The 22,949-nt window shown below is 38.4% G+C and overlaps 1 protein-coding gene across 1 annotated transcript in view; it reads left to right on the forward strand.

The window, feature by feature from the left end:
• The window catches only part of acsl3a (acyl-CoA synthetase long chain family member 3a), a 35,382-nt gene that overhangs the window by 8,723 nt on the left and 3,710 nt on the right, over positions 1 to 22,949 (forward strand). The window contains exons 2-14 of the mRNA XM_088913648.1: positions 1,617 to 2,059; positions 4,317 to 4,494; positions 12,181 to 12,290; positions 13,574 to 13,712; positions 14,874 to 15,024; positions 15,361 to 15,484; positions 17,096 to 17,167; positions 18,139 to 18,278; positions 18,395 to 18,567; positions 19,082 to 19,156; positions 21,502 to 21,693; positions 22,140 to 22,254; positions 22,657 to 22,814. Of these exons, the coding sequence (XP_088769774.1) occupies positions 1,709 to 2,059; positions 4,317 to 4,494; positions 12,181 to 12,290; positions 13,574 to 13,712; positions 14,874 to 15,024; positions 15,361 to 15,484; positions 17,096 to 17,167; positions 18,139 to 18,278; positions 18,395 to 18,567; positions 19,082 to 19,156; positions 21,502 to 21,693; positions 22,140 to 22,254; positions 22,657 to 22,814 (1,978 nt within the window). The 5' untranslated portion in view covers positions 1,617 to 1,708. The remainder of the gene's footprint in view (positions 1 to 1,616; positions 2,060 to 4,316; positions 4,495 to 12,180; positions 12,291 to 13,573; positions 13,713 to 14,873; positions 15,025 to 15,360; positions 15,485 to 17,095; positions 17,168 to 18,138; positions 18,279 to 18,394; positions 18,568 to 19,081; positions 19,157 to 21,501; positions 21,694 to 22,139; positions 22,255 to 22,656; positions 22,815 to 22,949) is intronic.

A 22,949-nucleotide genomic window follows, 5' to 3' on the forward strand; every position in this document is an offset into this window, starting at 1 on the left:
ATATAGCATTGCTAGCTTTTCCTAAAACCTTTATTTAAGGCTTTTCTGTTCCTTCACAACTGGAATGTATACAGTTCAGTGGAAAATGTGTAATTTTCATTAAACACTATATCATTGTTCTGTCCCAGACTTTTTTCTTGTGTTCTGTAGGACTTAATGCTGAGACCCGTAGCCACAATTATGATATCTTACCACTTGTGTATAAATAATTCACAGTCTTTGGGGGGAAAAAAGTATGATGTGGTTTCTAATAATGCTTAGTCTCTTTTAAGTGTAATTTTATCTCTTTGTACTCCAGTCACACTCAATAGAGGCATCATCAAATTTTTCGTTACCTTGCAGTATGTGAATAGCTCTGTACAGCCATATTTTCTGGCAAATATTTTGCAACATTTTACTCTGCATACATCTGTCCTGTAAATAACCGCTACTTGGACTTGTATACAAACAAGAGACATAAATAAAGCACAGTCTGGGACAGGAGACACTGTATCCTTTCATTTTCCAGACCATTTGCTTCAGGAATGATACTGAATTGATGGGAAAGTGTATCTTTTCTGTAATGGCTGCTTATAAATCAGCGAGCATCTTTACAGACAATCATATTAATCATTAAGCACTGTTTCTGTGTGAACAAAACTTGGAGGTGTGTGTTACCTTTTTGTAAGGCAAGTGGTTTTTCTCTCAGGAACCTTTTACCTAATTAAGGATTTATATTTCTCACAAAATCCACTTGAATTAATGTGCTGTGTGAGGCTTTGCTCTTTACTTCTTGGCATAGCTTCCACAAGTCATTAGTCCAGTGTGCTTAAAGGACGCAGACCGACACAGGGAAAGTAAGTCTACCTGATATTAGCTTCTGGCACCTTTTCAATGACGAGCTTCACATCGGCTACATTTTTAAACATTTTTGTTTTGAACAGTAAGCGATTGATTTATTAACGGTAACTATCACTTTTAATTCCAGATCATTTAAGACGTCAAAACTGGCTTGTCTCGAAAACTGTAGATTATTTTGGATGTGTTCATATTAGTACTTGATTTCTACATTTTTTCTTACGTATGTATAGTATGTGGTTTTTGTCATAATAAGTTTTTTTGGGGGGCGGAATAACCAGTTTATTCTCCTAGGTTGTTTTTTTTTCTCCAACCAGTTTAATTGTTGAAATATTTATGAAAAGAATATTTACAGCTTGTTTATTGACATTTACCGATTGGACAAGGTTTGAAAAGTTTTGTTTTGGGATTGTTGCTGGGGTTTATTTTTTAATGATCGCATGTGAAGTGTTGCTCATGCCTCACAAATGTTCATTGTGAGTGTTAAAATCGAGTTCTAAATCAATTACAACTTGAGTGGCGCGTGACTATCTGAAAGAAAGATGGCTTACCATCCCTTGATGTTATATATAGCTTTCCAAAGACATTTATTAAGTGATCAATCATTTTTTTCTGAAATGTACATTTGAAGGTTTAACTGTAAAAAATATCTGTGCCAGATAGTGCATAAAAGTCAGCTGTTCTGCAGCGGGAAATTTTGTACTTAGATATTTGTAACATGTGAGACAGTATTTAATGTTTTGTTTGGTGTTCATCAAGATTTACTCTTTGCCTTCCAGATCAAGACAGTTCCTGCTGATCTAGCGCTGTGAAAGCTGTAGCGATCCGTTGTGCCTGGGGAATTTTTTTTAAGTTTTAATCTGTTCCGAAAATGAAACTAAAGGAAGACATCAATCCTCTGCTTTTACAAGTGTTGCGCTCCATCATATGGGTTTACTCCGTTATAACATTTTTACCATGGTACCTACTCTCTGGGGCCAGCCAGAATCTGGAACGAGCAAAGAGAGTCAAAGCAAGACCTGTGAATAACCAGCCCGGAGGACCCTACCGCTCAGTGAACAGTATGAGCTGCCTGGCCTCTTCCCTGTACCCTGGCTGTGACACTCTGGACAAAGTGTTTGAATATGCCAAAAACAAGTTCTCCACCAAACACTGCTTGGGAACTCGCGAGTTGCTGAGTGAGGAAGATGAGGTCCAGCCAAATGGGAAAGTGTTTAAAAAGGTAAGCTTCAGAACTGCTCCTTCACCAGGATGCATCGGTTTTCTCTGTCCCGCTGCCACTGTAAGAAGCAGTGGGATATTCTCGGGTAAGTGTGGGGGCGATCTTCGATGCATTTCTGTAAGTGCTTCCACACATGATTGCTGTGTCCTGTTCCTTTAAGAATCGGTTCACGCTGAGCCATGATCACGACGATTTAAAGCACAGTGCAGTTAACGTTGGGACCCGGTGCGTTGCTTGATCAACCATTTTTGCACTAGGTTTTCCTTTGTAACTTAGTTTACGTATCATGCACTAGATGCACTAAACCTTTTCTGCTTTACATCAGCTCACCTATTTGTTTGAAGAAAGTTGTGCGTACTTGCAGAATTTACTGAAGACTTTGAAAACTCAGAAATCCTAACATATATGTAGGGAACGTTCCTCGTGATCTCTGAAAGAAGCATCTGTATGTCTGCTATTTCTAATGTCGGTTGCATACACAAATAGGCTTCTGTGTTGTTATGATGATGCACTGTATTGCTACACTTTCTACTTGTACAGTTCACAGTACAAGAATGAACTGCAGACAAGAACACGTGGTATTTGGATGAACAGTCTGGTTAAAAAATGATTAAGTCAGAACGTTTTTGCCTGTTACTCCAAACCTCCTCTATGTTTAGTGGTTCCCATCTTTTTCCATTCTTGCGTCTTGCGTAATTTTGAAACTTGGAAAGTTTTTTTTTTTCTTGATTAGTGGCTTATCCAGTAATGAGGACTGTTCTGAGCTGCTCCAACTGTGATTTTGACATGCAACACATTTAAACACCACTAATTGGAATGCTGATCCTATTATATTTTAATTCCTTTAGTTTAACCTTTCCCCGAATTTTGCTTGGCCCCAGTTTACCTTCTTGTTTATCTAATAGTCTTTACAAAATGCACAAAATCTGGGGTGTCTGCATACAGAGAACATGATGCTTTAGCTAAGTAACTTCAGCAGATTTTACTAAACCAAAAAGATGCACCTACACCAAGGAACTGGTTCCAAGTCCATCACAGATTTCTTCCCGTTACTACCAGCATAATGTTTCTAAAAATAAAATAATAAATTGCCTTGTTTCTGAGATTCTGTGTTTTCTGGAGGTGCATCCTTACGGCACAGATCAAATTCACAAGGTTGACCAACTCCTTTAAACATCACAGTCGCGGCAGTGAGTTGAAATTTTCAGTTTGCTTATAAATTAGATTTGGGTTTGGTTCAAATTTGTAGTGTATGAGGTCTGGTTTTGCAATAATGTTTCTGCTTTGCTGTGTTCATCCCTGAGGTTAATGCAATCATGCTTTAAACGCACCAGTAGAATTATACTGTAGTAATTTCGCAAAGAAACTAGAGGGCACTCACACACAGCTGAATTACTTAGGAAATTGGAAAACTATGTGGGATATGGAGAACAGAATATTCATAACAGCATAATCATATGTAGCAGCTCATTTCATCACAGAACATATTAGGATACTTTTCCCAATTTTCTTTTTAGTTTATATCTTTTCCCTTTTAAATGTATCTTGATGTGAAAAAGTAGCTAAAAATCTAAACTAAAAGTTCCAAAAAGGTCCAGAAAAAAAACATTTAAGGTTTCCAAGTAGCTAAAAGCTCTTAAAGGCTTTTTGAGGAGTATTGCGTGTACAGTGTTTACAGACTAGCATTGCATCGACTTGGTTTAACATGGCTGCTGTTAATGCTATTTAATTACAGGGTTCCCACGGTCCTGGAAATCCTGGAAAAGTTGTGGCAAATGAAATTTCATTTTCCAGACATGGAAAAGTTTTGAAAAATGATCAAATATCCATTAAGTTTTGGAAAAGTCATGGATGTTTTTTTTAATTGACCCAAAATTATCATGGCTGTATCATGTCATTTTGTTCATAAGTTAGCAAACTTTTAAAAAGAGGCTGCGACGTTGCCGTTGCTAACATGACACATTATAATGTCGCGTCGGACCCTCTCGCAGGGATTTTATAGCGAGGCTAGCGCCCATGTCAAAATGCTGGGTAAATGTTTTTTCATGGGACCTCTGGTTAGCAGATGAAAAATACTAGCTATGGCCCCAAAACGATGAAGACCCAGGGCAAGATGTAAATTATGAAGGAAAAGAAGTTATGGGAAAGTCATGGAAAAGTTTTGGAATTTTGTTGGTAAAAGTGAGTGGGAACCCTGTAATTATAACGTATAAAATATGTGATATTATTTGTTATTCGGGGCTGTTTCTCCTGCTAGGTCATTCTTGGCGAGTATAGGTGGCTGTCCTACAAGGAGACCCATCTCGCAGCCGCCCGGTTCGGTAGTGGTCTAGCCGCCTTGGGTCAGAAGCCAAAGTCCACCATCGCCATTTTCTGCGAGACGAGAGCAGAGTGGCTGATAGCTGCACAGGCCTGCTTCATGTACAACTTTCCGCGTAAGTGCTTTCGATCACGCCGAAGTGACACAGAGTTGCTGGCACCGTACGAGTCTCGGCGGAAGTGGAAATCATTTTTTTAAATTTTAGCAATTATATTTACTTCCCTGCTTTTAAGAACAAAGATTTCAAGTTTCACTTTACATTATCAAAGTGAGATAGAATATAGTAAGCACTGGCAGTTAAAAACTGAAACACAATTCATATAATCTACAGCGGCTATCAAAACTTTTTACCCCCCTAACCCCCCCCCGGACTTCTTCACATTTCATTGTGTTACAATACAGAATCATAACGTATTTATTTGGGATTTTTTTGCCATTGATAAACACAAAACACTCTATAATGTCAAAGTGAAAACAAAACTCTATGGATCCTCTTAAATTACATGAAATAAATACATGAGGATCCCATATTGTAACACAATAAATTGTGAAAAAGGCCAAGGGAGTGAATACTTTTGATGGCCACTGAATGTATTCTGTTTGCCTGCAAACCCTGTGTGCTTAAAACTGCCTATCGATCGGTATGTTTTGTTTTATATATAGTATATTAGTTGGATACTTAATGTTCTTAATTTGCATGCCTTAGGCATACTTGAGTGAAATATTATGGAGAAACATCTAATCATGTAGTAAGTACTGTAGATTACGTGTGTGCATAGCCAAGTTAATATGTTTAGAATGACTGAAGCTGTCTTCTTTTAAAACTGAATATCATATTTTTAACAACATACAACACACTTATGGTTATAATACAAATATTATATTAATATTGAGTGTTCCCTTTTATGTGAAATGGCTTCTAATAATGAATCCAGATGTTTGTTTCTGGTTTTCTTTAAAAAAAAGTGTCACTATATGTCCCATAGAAAAGTACGGAGTCCAATGAGTTAAAAATATTTCTTTCATTAGTCACTTTTAATATGTTTTGTGATATTTCCTGTTGAGGTTTTTTTTTTGCTTCAATTTCTGTTTGGCAGAAAATAGTGTCTTAAAACCAGGAAGTGTGTAAGGGAAGTACAGTAGCCTCACGCCAGTCTGGAATGCTCAGTGAAAAATCACTCTTTCTGACATTAATCTGTACGCCTATCTCATTTCCTCTCTTCTGTAGTAGGGGGCGGGATTCACTTAAAGAGCATTTTCCCAGGCAATTTAGGTTTACAATTTTTTTTTTTGCTGAGGTAATCATCTCGGGTGCATTTGTTGCTAATATGTACTATTAAAAAAAAACATGAATTATATCTTCATAGAGCTCTCGTTCTAAATAATCTAAATTATTGCAGAGCCACCCTCCTCAGCCTTAGAAGGTGTTTGCTGTAGGATTTCACTGATGATCCCTGACATGCACAGTGGTTTACGTTGGCTGATCGCAACACTGTATAGTATACAGGGTACATTTATACAGTAGTATACCATTTCCTCTGAAAGGTCCACTCACACTGTCAATCTGAGTTACAGTCTTCAGTATCTAGCAAAAATGTAAATCTGCATAACCATCTCAAACGTCTAGAAACAGTATAGGCACACACTTGTCTCTTGTGGGCTTTAAAAATATGAGCACATTTTTGAGAGAGGAAAAATTGATATGGAGAAGAAGGTCAGCATGTTCTTCTGGCAACTGAAGCAGTGTGACAAAGTTGTTATGCAAGTGTCCTGTTCATCTTTTTTTGACAGAAGGCAAAATATATTTTTTTTTTTCATTGAGACGTGCTTCATTGCACTTTCTAGCCCACTGCTGAATGTCCTTAATCCTAGCATAAACACACATGAACTTGGCTGACTTGTCAAGAGGCAGTTTGCTTCTGTCAACATCAGATCTTCACGTAGTCCATCACAGGAGACCAGCAGACTGAAATTGAGCAAGTCTGATTGATTGACTTTCTTTCATTAAGATTGATCAAATTAGACTTTAATCGGATTTCATAAACCTGCTATCTTGATTCGAAAAGCACCTTCGGTTATATCAGTTGGCTTAGATTAGATGACTGTTTCAGGATGTGTTGTTTGATTCGGTGCAAACTCTGAGAATCTGCTTTATAGTATGCGTTGCATATAGGTAACTCGCAAAAGTTTGATTTGCACTTTATTCTATCATGAAGTTGTGTTTGGTCATTTTAGAATCGGTAAACCCAGGAATGCAAGCGTGACGTTGATCTTGCAGAACTGAAGCAGATTTAGAATCTTTCTCCAGCGGGCAAAATGCAGTTAAAAGATCGTGGGGTTTTGTTGAGACAAACACTAAAATAACCAGGAGCAGAAACTGCAAAAAGCCTTAGAATAAACTCCCCTTGTATTAAGTGGTCTCATTATGTGCAACATTAACAGCTAAGAGTGACTTGAGTTCAAAAGGGTTCAGCGTCTATCCTGTAAGCTCCACCCATGTTTGGACACTATTTGGATTTCTAACACAGCCACTGTAATATCAAAGAGACATAATGGTGCCAAATGTATGTAAGAAAGCAAACACAAAACAAACATTTAATATACACACTGACCCGTAAACACTTTTTACAATTTAAGAACATGAGGGTCACAGACAAAAGGAGGCGTTTGAGCTATCCCGCCCCTTTGCTGTCATGTGAAGGTCTCACTCTGGGCTCTTTAAGGGACTGGATATCGGCTTTGACAACGTGGGTAGCTTGTTCCGTACTCCCATGACCCTTTATGGGGGAAAAAAAGTGCCTTCTTTTCTCGGTTTAAACGCAACTAATATCTAGTGCTACGGTAGGTGGCACCAGCATATTGTTTAACAGCCAGTTTATTCACTGAAAAAAATGAAGATCAGGGTCTCCATCTTTCACTTCGGAGAGAGGAAGGATGCAGTCAGAGTAAAACAGCTCACCGAATGAGAAATCTAAATAGGTTTGATGCCTTTTCTTTTTCATGTCTACTGTAATCTCCCTTTATTTAATTAACAAGTGTGCTATAGGATTGGTTCTATGTCCAGAATCCTTCCTTTGTCCTAACCCACGGCCGTCTGTACCAAAGGAGATTTTAGGACCGTTCCTGTGGAAATGTACACATTAGTCCCAAAGCCAGTCTTAATGTTCTTCTTTTATATCAATTCCGCTAGAAGTCGACTTTGTTCCACACCCTATTTCCCACCCATGTTCTTCTCTTCATGGTAACAGGGATTTTGGTTTTAATTTGCTACATTCCTCCGTGAGGAAAATCCCGATCCTCAGTTATGAGACCCATGTGTGCAGAAGACCCACGTAGTGCTGCTGCCTGCACGTAGCCCGAGTACACACGACCAAAAAGCATTGCAAAAGTGTAAAAAAAACAACAACAGGCGAATACCGGTTTTAAGCCCTTTGTGTGAAGAATGAAGAAGAAGAATCAAAACATGAAGGATGGATGAACCAGGATCTCCCCTGACATCAGGATGTCAATAACATATAAAGAGCAAACCACCAGATTAAAAAAAGGGGGAAGGATTTTGGCTCCTTCATTATTTTAATTGAAATAAAAACCGAAAGAACTGACTCGAATCAGGCTTGAATTACACATTAAAATGCATCATGAAAGCTGAATGCAAACAGGTCACACTAATAATGCCTTATCTTTTGATAGAGTCTAATTTGATTTCCAATGCATGGATGCAGATAAAAAGAGTGATTTTTATTACATTTTCAAGCAAAAGGCAGAAGCCCTTTATTTACTTCACATCAGATGTCATTCTTCTTTTCTGTATGCTTTAAAGGTGTTTATTTCAGGTTGCCATGCATCTATCACATAGTGACATTTTAATTTAAATTCTTAGAAGGCATAAAGCTAAGTAATTCATTTCACGACCTTCCTGTTGCTGTACAAACCTTAAGGGGTGGTTTTAATTTGAATTTGTCAGTCGATGTGTGGTTTCTAAGTATTAATGAGTAATCAAGTTGTTCTCAAATACAGCAGGTTGCATTCAGTATTGTTGCATATAGGAATTGAAACGTGGAGAGTTATTCTATTTGTATATTCCTTGGCAACAAAAAGATATTCTTTTATTTCTTTAAAACACTTGATTTATTTTCTATGTGATTAACTATTTATTATACCACCTACCATAATAGAAGCAGAATATGAATCAAAATCTGTTGGAAATCACCACATCGTGAGTGATCTAATGTTATTGCTGCTAGCACCTATTACTGGAAATGAGTCTGGAAAGTTTGGGAACGCTGGCTCACGTCTGAGGTGAAGCATTCATGAGCCAGAGCTTCTTCACTGTCCGCACTCTTGTGAAACTGCGGCGCTCTTCACAGTGTGCTGACACCCTGCCAAGCTCCATAACTGCATCTCCAAGTGCCTTGTAAGCACGTCTGTCCCTCACGGGCCGCTGGCTGGCTGTGGACGTTGGCTCTCGCAAGGCTGCGAGCATGAGCTTGCACACGTACTCCGGTCCGCCTCGCCTGAGAGAGTGTGAAGTATCTCCATCAAGCGCCGATGGCTGGCAGGTCGGGGCTGGCGTTCACGATTCGCAGCTGCCCTCTTCTCGCTGTCTCGGTGACGTCAGTGCGTCCTCTCCGACAGCGCGTGACACCAGCGCTGCCTGCGGAACTGCAGCCGAGCCTCTGCCGCAGCTCTTCTCCCCTTTCACATACTGTACCTTCGCCGGGACACGGTTAGGAATCCCGGCTGCTGAAAGAATGAGAAGTCCATTGGGAAGACCGTTATCCCAAGGCACTCTGCAGTTCCGTTTGACGAGGATTTTTTATCTTTCCAATCCTGGTCTTCGTTATTGTCCGCTCCATAATGGTGACAGTGTGTTTATGGGTTTAATTTAATGACTTTGCTATACAACAATAGCCGTGCCTGTTCTAATTTACAGCTATCACAACACAAGATCTTTTATTCTAGTCTTAATGTATTTTTAAAATAGATTTCTAGGACTGCTGTCTGTGACTGACTGTGAAGTTGGGTTTTTTTCAGTGCACTTCTGAAGATCCTGTTTCTCTTCATTAAGAGGAGGCATGTTGATTTAGGGGTTCGTTGAGATTAAAATAAGTGTCCTGTAGAATGATTCCAAAGAATTTCCATGCTTCAATAAAAAAAGAATAGCGCCAGTTCATGGGTATTTCTAATCCCAGTTATAAACAAAACCTTTTGGATAATAAGGTAGACTTTTTAGTCTGCTTTGTTCCATGGGAACACTGCTGCAGGAGGTCATTTTCTCTGTCAATGTACCTGGTATAGAGCATCAAAAGAAAAAATACAAGCAGCAAATGTCATATGATGGTATAAATTCAAATAACTGGGTAAGAATTGGGAAAGAGTCTTATATTTATTGCCTAATAGTCCCAAAATTCACAAGTCCTTATTTTCTCTCAGTCGTGTATCCACATGAACACAGACATGATCCAGTTAAATTCACCTCATTTTCCTTGAGTAAAAAAACCCGCCTGTCCTAGAGGAAACCCGTGGTGCAGATTGACTCCAGGGTTCCGGCCTGTCTGGCTGGAGGGGGGAGCAACGCGGGTTTTGAAATATTGTTTATGATGCAGAGGTCACTGGACTGGGCCGTAAGAGCTCGTGGGAACTAGCGAAGTGGCCACCCCCTGCTCCGCTCCCACCAAACTGGAATCAGCAGTACGCTGGGACATCTGTGGTGCAGCAGCTTAGGGCCTGTGCCTGCTATTCCTTAGAGGCAGGTCATGGAACCACTTCATGTTTTTTTAATTACTGGTCATGGTACCAGAGCCTAAGGGTTGTGTTTTTCTAAAGAACATTATCAAATTGTTGACAAAGTACAGCTCGGCCACCTTGCTATTGTTTTTTTTGCTTGGTTGTTGGGGTTCGTTGGTGCTGCTAAAAACTAACCTCGAAAGTGATTTCTGTATGTCTGCCTGGGCCATCCATTTTAAAACATCCCATGGTACACAAAATACCACTGCTTAATGTCAGTGGTGCTCATTGCCCTGGATTAGTCACACGGTTCTGGTTTCCTTTCGGAAAAACGTTCGATGAGGAGGCATTCACTTTGGCTGCATTGCATCATTTTTTATATTGCACATTTATCAGTTCTGTATCCAGTCATCACCTGTGTTATGATGATGAGAGGTAGCATGTGTGTCATCTCTGTCAGGTGTTACATGTGATCATTTTTCAGATGTCGTGACGGGTTATTAATGTTTTTGTTTTACAGTTCCTGTCCCTCAATCTGGAATAGTGCTTCCAGATGAATAAAGTTAACTTTTGCTTTAGACGCAGCAGGGTTTCAAACAATCCAGTTGGACCACGAGGCAAATAAACACTTAAAACATTAAGTCTTGAGCAGAGAGCTTGGGAAAATAAAGATGGATTATGAAATGTTGCTTAAATAATGCTAAAGTACATAAAGTACATAAACTGATTTAGTTTTTACAGATAAAAATCTAGTTTCAGGTGTAATTAAAGCATCAAGAATAAAGTTTATACTGCTTCATTTTTAGATTTTTGGGAAGTGGGGAAAAAACAGACATCTGTTATTTTTATTGCTGCAGAGACCTTTGTTGGGTCTAGACTAGAGCACATAAAACAAATCCACAAAGGATTTGTTTGTAGGACAGTTTGTTCTGTAGCCTAGTACACTTTGGAATCTTGGTTTATACAATATAACTTGTCTACTCATTCTTTATACATCCATTTTTGTTAACAGAAGATAAACGTTTGATTCTCTGCTTTTAGAAGTTCTTTTTTTCTTGTCTGAATGAATATCCTGAAATAAAAATGCAGAATATTCTAGAAGTCCTAGCTCAGAATGACATGTAAGATATGTTGTTTGTTTAATTATATGATACATTTTGTTTCTGGCATTTTTAAATCCCAGGTAGCAGTTATGAAAAAAGTTCTTTGTGAAAGACAGGCTTAATTTTGCTGTAAGAAAAACACATCTATCAAGAAGCTGAAATTATCTGCAGTCTTCTGCAGACAGTTGTCAAAAATATTTGGATTCTCGCACTGGTAATGTGTCGGAGGAGTCCCGCAAAGATTAGAAGCAGCGTTGCCACACTGTGTTTATAAAAATATAACTGATCCTGCTCACATTATCATTCGAGAACAAGGCTGGGGAAAAAGCAGAGCTGATGACATGCAAAACTATAAATTCTTCAAGTATAGATTGAGCACCTCAGAAATCTTCCACAGAGATTTTCTGTTGTGTTCTTCTGTAAACTGAGATTTGGAGCAGCATCTGGATTTCCCCCATTTGGGTTCAGCACTGTACAGTAGGTCGGGCCACAGCCAGCTGTGTTGTGTTACCATGGGCTGTATGACGCAATCAGCTCCACTCTGACATAGACAGCTCCATCAGACTCCCCTGAAGTGGGAAAACTGGGATGTGATTTTGTGTGTACCACAACTTAAACTGCCCAGCAATACTTGCCAAAGTTAGGTGCTTGACAGTAGAAGCATTTTCCTGGGGGAGGGTAAAGTAGGGTTGCATTCTACCTTACCTGTGTGTGTGATTATAAGTGTGCTGATTTTTAAGTCAAATTTACTTAGAAAAGGTAAGATTTTATACATTAAAAATATTGTAATGCACATCACCATTGGGGAAAAAAATGTTCAAAAATGTGCTCCCCTGTTATCCGCCCATGCGTGTGTATTTGCAACAGGTAAATGTGTTGAAAGAAACATAGACCCGTGTTATCCTCTGTGCCCATAGCTCAGATGTTCATTGTCCTGGGCTTTGGTCTTCACCCGTCTGTCTTTATTCCAGTTGTCACCTTGTATGCCACGCTTGGAGGGCCTGCTATTGTTCACGGGTTAAATGAAACAGAAGTCACCCACATCATCACCAGTAAGGACCTCCTTCAAAGCAGATTGAAGGTAGGTAGTAGTGTCCTTGCGGATACATTTTGAGACTTTAAGAATCCCACTGACCTACAGTAGGATGTATTTTTGCAGTTTTGTGTTCCTTGGTGATCTCTGCGAAGCTAAGAGTTCAAAATTTGAATGAAACTAGCAATAAACTAGAATGCCTTTAATGCTAGCACATTGTTTCCTGTTTGAAGATGTGTACTTTTACTATTTGTGATTGTAACTGTATATGCTTACTTCTCATTGCAGTGCTTTCGTTGTGTCTGATATATATGTATGCAATATTACAGTGCTTATTTGCTTGTTTAATGTGAATTTGTTCTTGATGATCATTCTTGAAGCTAACACTCTTGTAACAATTGTTTTATAGCTCCAAAATTAACTATACTGCATCTTATGAATTAAAGAACAAAGCCTATTCATTCTATTCATTCTTCTGGTAAATGTACGTGTTTTTGTGTCTTACACCGACAAGCCTGAAAGAGCAGACAGAGTATAGAATCTGTAGGGACTATCTGTGATTCAGACTTGCAGTAAGTTCTTGATTGTAGTTATAATATGGCAGAGCCAAGGTCTAGGGGAGGTTACATAAAGGCAAACACCACTCTATTAACCAATACAAACTAATCTCTAAGCACTGTGTGGACTTTCAATCTGATACTCTGTGCATAAGGGACTCCATTACACTGAAGTATAATTGCTTCCTTCCTTAAAGAGAATTCCCACACAAAACAACACATCAAGCCAATTATCATATCTCAGGACTTCATCCCCCATTGCTCAGCAAAGACATTTAGTGGGTAACTAATGCACGTTTTGGATCACACAGTTCCCTCGAGTGATCATCCAAAGAATGTTTCATTTCACATGTCAACTACTGTCACCGTAGAAGATGAAACTGTCAGTTCGTGTACATCTAGACTAATGCTGGACTCTAGATTTGGAGGTCACCAATTCATCTCTTTCATTGAGAAATAAAATAAGAATCCTGTAGCATCTTGGCTGACCACATGCATGGAGTTAGTCACTTTCTGGTCAAGAGTACGAGAGGGTATTCCCCTCAGTTACATGGCTGACCCCGGTTTCAGAACGTCTATGTGTTTCACTGTACTTCTTGTAACAGGCATGTAATTAATTGGCATGAAGCATTCATTCAGACCCAACTTAAAAGGACAAGTAGAACTTTAAGATCCATTTCCTATGATATGGACCCAAGAAATATTGTCCTTCATATTTATTAAGATGAAATTGTTGTCTGAGGTTTTGACCTATTTATTTATTTTTTCTTGCAGGCAATCTTACTTGAGGTTCCAAGGCTTCAACACATTATTATTGTTGATGATAAATCAAGTACATGGATAGATTACCCCCGAGGTATAACCATTCACAATATGGCAGAAGTGCAAGCTTTGGGATCCAAAGAGGAGAACAGTAAGAACATTTTTCAGACTGATTACTATTAACATTACCATCAACATGTCATTTTCAAAAGGAATCCCTAAAATCCTGATCAAATATAAATGTACACTAGTACCTTAGTGAGTCCCTCTTGTGTTACTGAGAAGAATCCATTAAGAGGTCCTGGTTTGAAAATTCTCTGGCCTGCTCGTTAGGTCATGTGAATAAGGAAGAAGGAGGGTGATCAAGCACATCTGTGACTGATTAGGAGTTGAAAGCGAGGGCTTAAGAACACTTCTCCAGCTGATCTGCTTGGACACTACAGTTTAAGGGCTGCGTTGCTGGGATCTGAAACAGCTTGAGCTGGTATTATTAAGCATTGTGTTTACAAACACTGCAGTGAGTGTTCACATGACTTGTGCCCTCTCAGTGTTTCTCAAGTCCCATTTGAAATGGGGCGATGACATGCAATTTTATTATGATCCAATTTCTTCTGTTAATTTTCTTTTGCTTTTATGTTGATCTGTTTTCTTTCCCATATAGCAAGTAACTGTCAAAGAATGACTAACAATGATCACATTTTCCCCATACTTATGCTTTGGGATATTCAATTTATTTGCCTCATTTTGAACAATTATTTCACAATGCAACGGCTGTGACATACACGAGATGATTAGCAGTAAATTTCAAATGTGAAAGTAGTTGTAAGGACAAGTGCCAGTGTATAATGGCAGTATCGCGAGATATCGCTTGGGCTCAGGGCCAGTTGCTTACAGGGAATGTATAAAGGAGCTGTCTACTTCTCCTGCTTTTAAATATGTGTTATTAAAAAGCATTTAACCTTTCTTAAAAAGGTATAATTTGTCAAGGAATGAATGCAGACTGCCAAATGGATAATGTTCCTTCTTCAAGAACTGTCAATAGCCTTTTAGTATACTGTTGAGAACGAGCCAAGAGTCTGTTGCTATACGAGAAAAGGCAGCCAAGGGGGGAAAAAACAGGCTCATAGAAGCCATAGAAATATTACGATCAGTGTGCAATGATAGGTGTAAAACTGGAGTTCCACTTTTATGGACTAAAACCAGTGCAGAGTTTTATTTTGTTTCATCTTCTTTTATAAGGGCGATATGTATATTTATGTCTTTCACTCTGTATGAAGTCGGCTGTTTTTTTCCCCTCTCGTTGCTGTGGAAGTGTCGAAGCCGCGCTGCCAGCCTGCCCCCTCTGACATTGCCGTCATCATGTACACGAGTGGATCCACAGGGATTCCGAAGGGGGTGATGATCTCCCACAGCAATCTGATTGCTGGGATAACGGGGATGGCTGAAAGAATCCCTGACCTCGGGTATGGCTTGTATATGTTTACTTCCTGTCAACGCCAGCAAATCCGTGTGTTTATACTGAGCACATCATGGGCTTCTAGAGCGTCGTCACAGTATTCCTAGAAATCTCCTCTGGACTGTTTCTTCCTTTCTTGAAGGCTTGCTCCTTTTTAAAACGCTGAGAGAAGAAAGAAATGGTTTTCCAGCTGTCTCCTCTTTATGGCTCCCTGGGCCACTTTTGCTTTTAAAACCAGGCAGTTGTACTGAAAGAACACCATGGCGCTGTGGCATTTCTTTATTTCGTGTAAGGATTTGTTGAATAATGTATCCGGTCGCTATGATTTATTTTAATTTTCCAGTGAGCATGACACGTACATTGGGTACCTTCCACTGGCCCATGTGTTGGAACTCAGTGCTGAGCTGGTCTGTGTGTCCCATGGCTGTCGAATTGGGTATTCATCCCCCCAGACGTTAGCAGATCAGGTAAATGAGACACAGTCATTAACAGTGTTTTGCTTTGAATATCTGCTTTTACATATTTTGGTACAATAAGATCTTTTTGGCAGTGTTTATGATGGTTCTTGTATTCCAGCAAGAGACACATGGGGCATACTCTCTCGTTAAAAATCTTGCAACAACACATTTGTCAAGATAAGAACTGCTTTAATTAATGAAGACTGTTACATGTATGTTTTCTTTGGATAGACTTAAATGTTTCCGATAAGGAGTGCAATATTCACCTTTTTTTAAGTGCAGATAATGATAAAGTGATTAAATTGTTTGAAAATCCTCTCTCTCTATCCCCCCATCCTTCCCATAGCGTTGCAAAAAATTAAGATTCTAAGCAACTTAGAAAATAAATATAAAAATAGATGGTATGGTCATAACACCCCATAAGAACCCCGATGGCTTTTTTATCTCGTTCAACATTAATTACCATCATTCATGTCGTTCTGTGAAGTTAAGAGATGAAAAATTAGAAGCTAGTGTTATAGCAACCAATAGAGCTAAGTCTATGAGTGTGTTATTGTTGTAGCTTGTGGGGTTCAAAGTAATCTGACAGAGATACAAAGCTGAAATTCCTCAGTTAGTAACTAGTAACAGTATTCTAAGAGAAAAACTTGGGGAAAAGTTCAACTACAGCATGACCTGCACAATAAAACTTGTCACTTATTTTAAAAATAAGCATTGAAAAACATAACACTTCGAGTCTCGTTATGAGAGGTGGTGTTTGGAAGTTGTGGTTATGTGCAATATTACAATAACTATTCAAGAATATGAAAAAGTGGTAAATGCAAGTGCAGGATCACTTAATGGACAAACTGCAATTGCCAACACAAAAGAAACAGAAATACCATTTTTTATATAATGTTTTGCAATAGGCTCATCCCCAAATATAATCCCACTTCACGATTATGATCCAGTAGCAAGGAAATGTTGGACCTGAACTGCACAATTTTACAAGGCTTTGCTCTTTTTCCTCTTCCCAGCTGCAGACAAAGGTTCAAAGGTTAAAAATCATTTTTATAGTTGATAGGGATAGGCTGACAAAGCTGAATTGAACGATATAATAAATTCCCCTTCTCCTGACAGCCTCAACTGGTTCATTCGAATGGTTTGTACTTACATTACCAACAGAAATGAAAATTGCTCCCAGATTTCATTCCAGTCTTTCAGTCTAAACATCACGTATATATGTTGAATTAGTTCTCTTCAATCAGTGTTGCATCAGATACCAGCACATCAATCGTGAAAACATTTACAAGCCCACATTTTTGCCACCAGTATAGTGAATGGTTTTATGCTATTTCCATGTAGCTAAAAGCTATTTCTCCATGGTAGCACACCTACCAGGGTAGTAAACCCTTTGTATTTGAATTTGCAAAAGGCACAAGAGATGGCAAAAGTTTGTTCTAACAGCAATTTTGCAAATAGCCCCCTAAGAATCTTTAGGAGTGTAAAATTAAGCTGTATGTGGCATTTCATTTTGTTGGTTTTGGGTTTTGAACCCTCTTATGTTGGTAGAGTTTTGCAGATTATCGGTCTGCACGGTTTTCCATCAGTAATTTTTTTTTTTACTTTTTCTGAATGTAGTCTACAAAAATCAAGAAAGGAAGCAGAGGAGACACCAGTGTACTGAAGCCCACGCTGATGGCAGCTGTGCCAGTAAGCTCATCTAATGTTAATATTTGCAGTTTAATTTCTTCTACCCAGTTTTGTCCTGACTAGTTTTGTGAGTCATCTCTGTTCGTAGTGGGAATCCGGATTTCTAATGAGCACAAATGATTTTGAATCCCCTGTTGAGAAAGTTCTTCAGGACTCTTAATTGGTTCAATAATACGCTGATGTCATTTAACGTGAGAATACTTTCTGTGGTTTGAAGAAGCATTCTGTTAGCGTGCTATGCGGATAAGCACACTCCCTCCTTTATAATGTTAACAACCCCCATTGTAATATATTAATGTAAGAAGATTCAGTTGTATTTTTGTGGTTTTCATGTGAATTTAGAATTTTTTTTAAAAAAAAGTGTTCAACAGATGTTCCTAAAAATGCACCAGGTCAATTACAGAACTAGCATTGTTTAAACAAAACAAAAAAAGTGCCTTCAGGGGAATCTGGATTGCGCTGGTTTATCATTCAGTGATATAGTTATAATTCTCTCACACAGGATCACAGTTTCAGCTTAAAAGCCATGCAAGTGTTTCAAGGGAAAATGGACCGTCACATTTTCCATGGGTTATGCTCTTTCCCGAAAACTACAAATCCTATACTTCTTAAAATCTGTTTCCTATTAACAATCGCAAGAAGGTATATGCTTTAATTGGGACCCTTTTCTGAAAAACGCTAGAATAAAGTCTTGTGATACATTGTAAAATTCCATTTATTATATTAGCGTTTTACTGATGGCTCATAAGAGATGTTTTGCAAACGAATCCACTATGATGTTTACATCCTTTCTGTTTGTATTTTTTTTTTAGATGTACAAAATAGATAATCACATTGTGTTTTTTGCCAACAGCTAGTACTGTTATATTGGGAAATGACAGGAAAGAGATGTTATCCCACTTTCCCCTTTACTGCCCTTCACCATGATTTCCTGAGATATGTGTCGTAATAGGTTTTCCCTCGCCTTCTAGGAAATCATGGACCGCATCTACAAAAATGTTATGAGAAAAGTAGAGGAGATGAATAGTGTACAGCGAACTCTGTTTGTCTTGGCCTACAATTATAAAATGGAGCAGATTTCCAAAGGCTACAGCACTCCGCTCTGTGACAGGTAATCCGCACTTAATAAAACCCTTGAATGAACAAAAAGGCAATCCGACCGCCGTGACTCAAATTGAAATCGAGTTTCGCCTGTTGTTGCTCATTTTGAATTCCTTCGTGTTGCAGTATTGTCTTCCGAAAAGTGAGGTCCTTGCTGGGGGGCAGGACCCGAGTTCTCCTTTCTGGGGGCGCCCCCCTGTCCGCCGCCACCCAGCGATTCATGAACATCTGCTTCTGCTGCCCGGTGGGACAGGGCTACGGGCTCACGGAGACCTGCGGCGCAGGCACAATCAGCGAAAGTGAGCTCGCTGTGGAAGGAGGAGCGTTCATAATAAGTCTCGGTGCTGGTCATCTGAGTAGCCATACAGATCAGGTTGCAGTTGGTCCAGCCTAACGGCGCTTTGTGAACCAGACAGTACGGGGTCTTGTTCCTGTGAACTGATTGTCAGGCACAAAAAAAAGACACAATGAATATGTTCCCCCCAATAATAATCTCATTTGTTTTTTGGATGACAAAATACATTTTCGGTTAACGTCTGTATATTCGAGTTTCACTTTTATAATCGTATTTATAGGGGTACCGTCAAACTGCTGTTGCTGTAACATTTTAAAGTGACATTCTAAAAAAGTGTGTTGTGTAACATCTCCTTTTTCATAGCGGATTTAGTTTGTAGTACATTTCCACTCTTATCTCGGAGGATTTGTAAATATGTTGAAGTTTGGTTTCCTTGGAAAACTGAAAGTTGAATATGTTTTGGCTGGTTTTGCTGGTACAATGCCAGGTAACTGTTATTCTTTGTAATTTCTTTGCAGTGTGGGACTACAGTACAGGCCGTGTAGGAGCTCCACTGGTGTGCTCTGAAATCAAGCTAAAGAGCTGGGAAGAGGGTAAGCTGTACAGTGCTATATGACTTTTAAAGGCAAAATCAGTGCAAACTCTGCCAAGCTTTAGTTCAGAATGTATCATGTCATTGTATGATACTTGTTTGAACCACAGTAGCTCCATAATACAACACTCTCGGTCTAAAAAAACCAACCACACTCACCACACTTTATGTGGATTGGGGAAAAGGTCTGTATTGAAATACTTTCAACTTGAAAGCTTGGTCTCATAAATCAGTGGCTGGCAGAATTCTTCATTCATAAATTTTATCTCGGGTCATTTGTCCGTGATTGTTAAATTCTGTATATCTACCTTTAACTAGCAGGATAGGTACAATATATATTAAAGTGTAGTTAAGAGGAGTGCTAAGAAAATAGTTTAATAAATAGCCTATTAATATAAGATATACACATCTGATTGTACAATATGAATCTCGTCTTCGTCATAAATACACCAAAATGTGATCTCATCTCAGAACAACAGATGCTGTTAAGAAGTTTTACTTTACAGCTTTACGGAGAAAAACAGTACTTCCATGTTTAATTTACAATAAGAATTGCATTCACATGGCTAGTTTCATCCCAGAAGGATCCTGAAGTGGTTTATACATATAGCATCCACCTGGATAATGTGAAGAATGGTAGCCGACCAGCAGACCTGTAACACAACAGATCAAGTTACAGAACTTTAGCTAGGAATGTTCAGGCCCAGAGTGGAATTCAGCCAGGGCAGCAGGGTTAAGAACCCTACTCTCAACCAGGGCCTTTGGACTGACCACGTTTTCAGGACATCAGTTTAATGCTTTATCAGAAGAACATCACCTTCTGCAGTACACTGTCCTCGGTCACCATACTGTGACACTGGAATGGAAATTCCGGTCCAGAGGATAGAGTGCCACCTACTGGTCGACCAGCATTATTATAGTGTTACTACCGAGATATTTTAGTGTGTCTGCTGATGTATGCGACATGCCAAAATGTCATTTCAAGTGCCTCCTCTTTTTATATCCTTTTATTTCTAAGATAGCAATATGGTATATATGGAGATGTTTTGAAGCATCCACTTGTCATACAATTGCATTTATATATCCTTTTGTGCCACATTTTCCCTTTAGGATTCATATGATGAAAATATAAAATATGGGTCTTTAGAAGCTAAGCCAGATTAAATATTAGGTGTTTTTTGTTGTTTCAGGTGTTCTTCTCATTCAGTGCATGAATGTTTTTACTTGTTCATTAGTTTTTCACTCATCTGGCAGTGCAGTTTGATAATCTTCGACTTTGATTTGAGCTTTTAATAATTAACTGCTCCTTATGTCTGGCACAACAAAAATGGAAACAGAAACAGTACTTTTTTTGGATTGTTTGCGGAAACAGGACAGGTGTTTGTTGTTCCAAGAAAACTGAAAAAAATGAGTAGTTTTCAACAGATATTGAAAGACAAATCATGTTTATTTGAAGCGTTACTAATCATGTAAGGGGATGTATGACTGTTGCTTTTGTCAAACAAAAATCTTTCATTTAGTTTATTTGTGTGCACTCCCTAAAAAGGTTCTGCTACATTCTTCCTGAAAAAACGGAGGCTTTAAAGGTTTCTGTACTAACTGTGTTTATTTGATAAGACCATATCAGCAATGTTATAGTCCACCTGCTTTTTTTAAACATTACTGTAGGCTTCCTAATAAAATCAGAACTTGACATCAGCTGTTGGTTTAAAAATATTCAGTGGCTGTGCAATTATATAAATACTCACTAAATCTGCTTGGCCTTTTAAATGGTAACAAAAGAGGAATTTTCAGAACTTCATGCAGGATCCAAGTAGGTTCTAGGCTGCAGAAACTTTTCTAACATGTAATACTTCAACAGCTCTATGCTGCTGTTGTATACTGTCAAATGTACCATGAAAATTCCAATAATCCTTTTATTCAAAGTTAAAGCCATTTTTTGTCTACATTTATGATTTTATTGCTTGTGTTGCAGAGCTGTGTTTAGATATCTTTCTGAGTTTTTCATTTGTTTTTAATATTTATGATAAACAGTTTATTTTATTGGAAGGAAAAGTCCTTTAAAGCATCAAGAAACATCTATCCAAGAGCTCATACACAAATACAAGAAAATCGATCATGTTTCTTAAAATATTTTTTAAAAAATAAAATAAGTCTTTAAAAAACCAATGAAGTCCTGTGACTCTGTTCTGAAATCTGAAATTTAATAACACGGTACTGCCTACCTGCAGTGCGAGAATTTAAAGTTTTATTGATTTTAATACCCAAATGCTGTTATCAGTGGTAATTAAAGAACCTTCCTGTTAATTACTACAGAATGTTGAATCTCACCTTTTCCTTTCTTAGGGGGCTATTATTGCACTGACAAACCAAACCCAAGAGGGGAGATTCTTGTTGGTGGACCTAATGTCACAATGGGATACTATAAGAATGAAGCCAAAAATAAAGATGATTTCTTTGTGGATGAAAAAGGACAACGATGGTTTTGCACAGGAGACATAGGAGAATTTCACCCAGATGGATGCCTTAAAATTATTGGTCAGTATACAATTTATGAATGTCTGGTCTTTTACCCCGTAATTAAACCTTATGGTTTTGTTCATATTTATTCAACTTAGAATTGTCATTTATGTGATTTTTTATTACATCTGGAGTAGAGCCATTAAATCGAAAAACGTCACATTGCTTTATCCTGCTTTATTCTTGAACTTCTCCCAAACAGTTTTATTCTTTCAGTTCTTTTTCCTTGGCACACTACTCATGATTGCCTTTTGAAGTAGCAAAAAAGCCACCCCCTGTCTGCTTTATTAAAGACCCATCAGAAAATGATTGCTGTAACTGTAAAGATATTTTTTAACCCGTGAAGTTATGAAGTTAAATGTGCGTTTTTCTGGGGTTTTTTTCCCCCATTAATTTTGTCTCTTATGAGACAGAAGTTCCTAAATAAACTGTATGATTAAATTAGTCTCTTACTTCTTTCACAGACCGAAAGAAGGACTTGGTAAAACTTCAAGCAGGAGAATACGTCTCTCTTGGAAAAGTAGAAGCTGTTTTGAAGAACTGCCCATTAATAGATAACATTTGTGCGTATGCCAACAGGTAAACTACCCTGCCAATTAATGCCTACATACAAGACTGCAGACACTTTATCAACAGAAGTTTGCACTTTTGTCTCATTATAGGAAGGGATGTAAGACAGTTGTATTCTAAAATGTTACTTAAGTGTTTCCCACTTGCTTATTGACTTGTAAGTTTTATAGATACTTTAATGGTTTTCTGTGTTGTCACAGCTTTGCTGAAAATGCATTTAAGAGTCAAAAATGTCAGCGTCAGGTTGGTGTGACCTGTTTAGCTTGAATGCATCTTGAATGACTCGGCAAAAGGTTTGATAAACACTTGGTTTAGCAAAATAAAGTTTAAAGGATAAAGGTTCTCTTTGACATGGTTATTGCGTAGTGTACTTTAGTAAATGTCCTGAGTTTCTTCCACTTTTCATCGTAGCGATCAGTCCTATGTGATTGGCTTTGTGGTACCCAATCAGAAGCAGCTAATGGCACTTGCAGAACATAAGAAAGTAGGAGGAACATGGGAGGAGATTTGCAATAACTCAGAGATGGAAAAGGAGGTCTTAAGAGTTATGGCTGAAGCAGCTAGCGGAGGTAAGAAACCACTCACTGAGTAGCATATTGGAAAGCATTGGTACTGTAGTTAGACGTTACACAGAGTCAGTGATCTCGTCTTCAGGACACAACTCTTAAAGTCTTTGATTAACTATTGGAATCAGTTCTTTACTC

The sequence above is a fragment of the Atractosteus spatula genome, chromosome 4 (assembly GCF_055471065.1).
Source record: "Atractosteus spatula isolate fAtrSpa1 chromosome 4, fAtrSpa1.hap1, whole genome shotgun sequence".
Classification (NCBI taxonomy): domain Eukaryota; kingdom Metazoa; phylum Chordata; class Actinopteri; order Semionotiformes; family Lepisosteidae; genus Atractosteus; species Atractosteus spatula.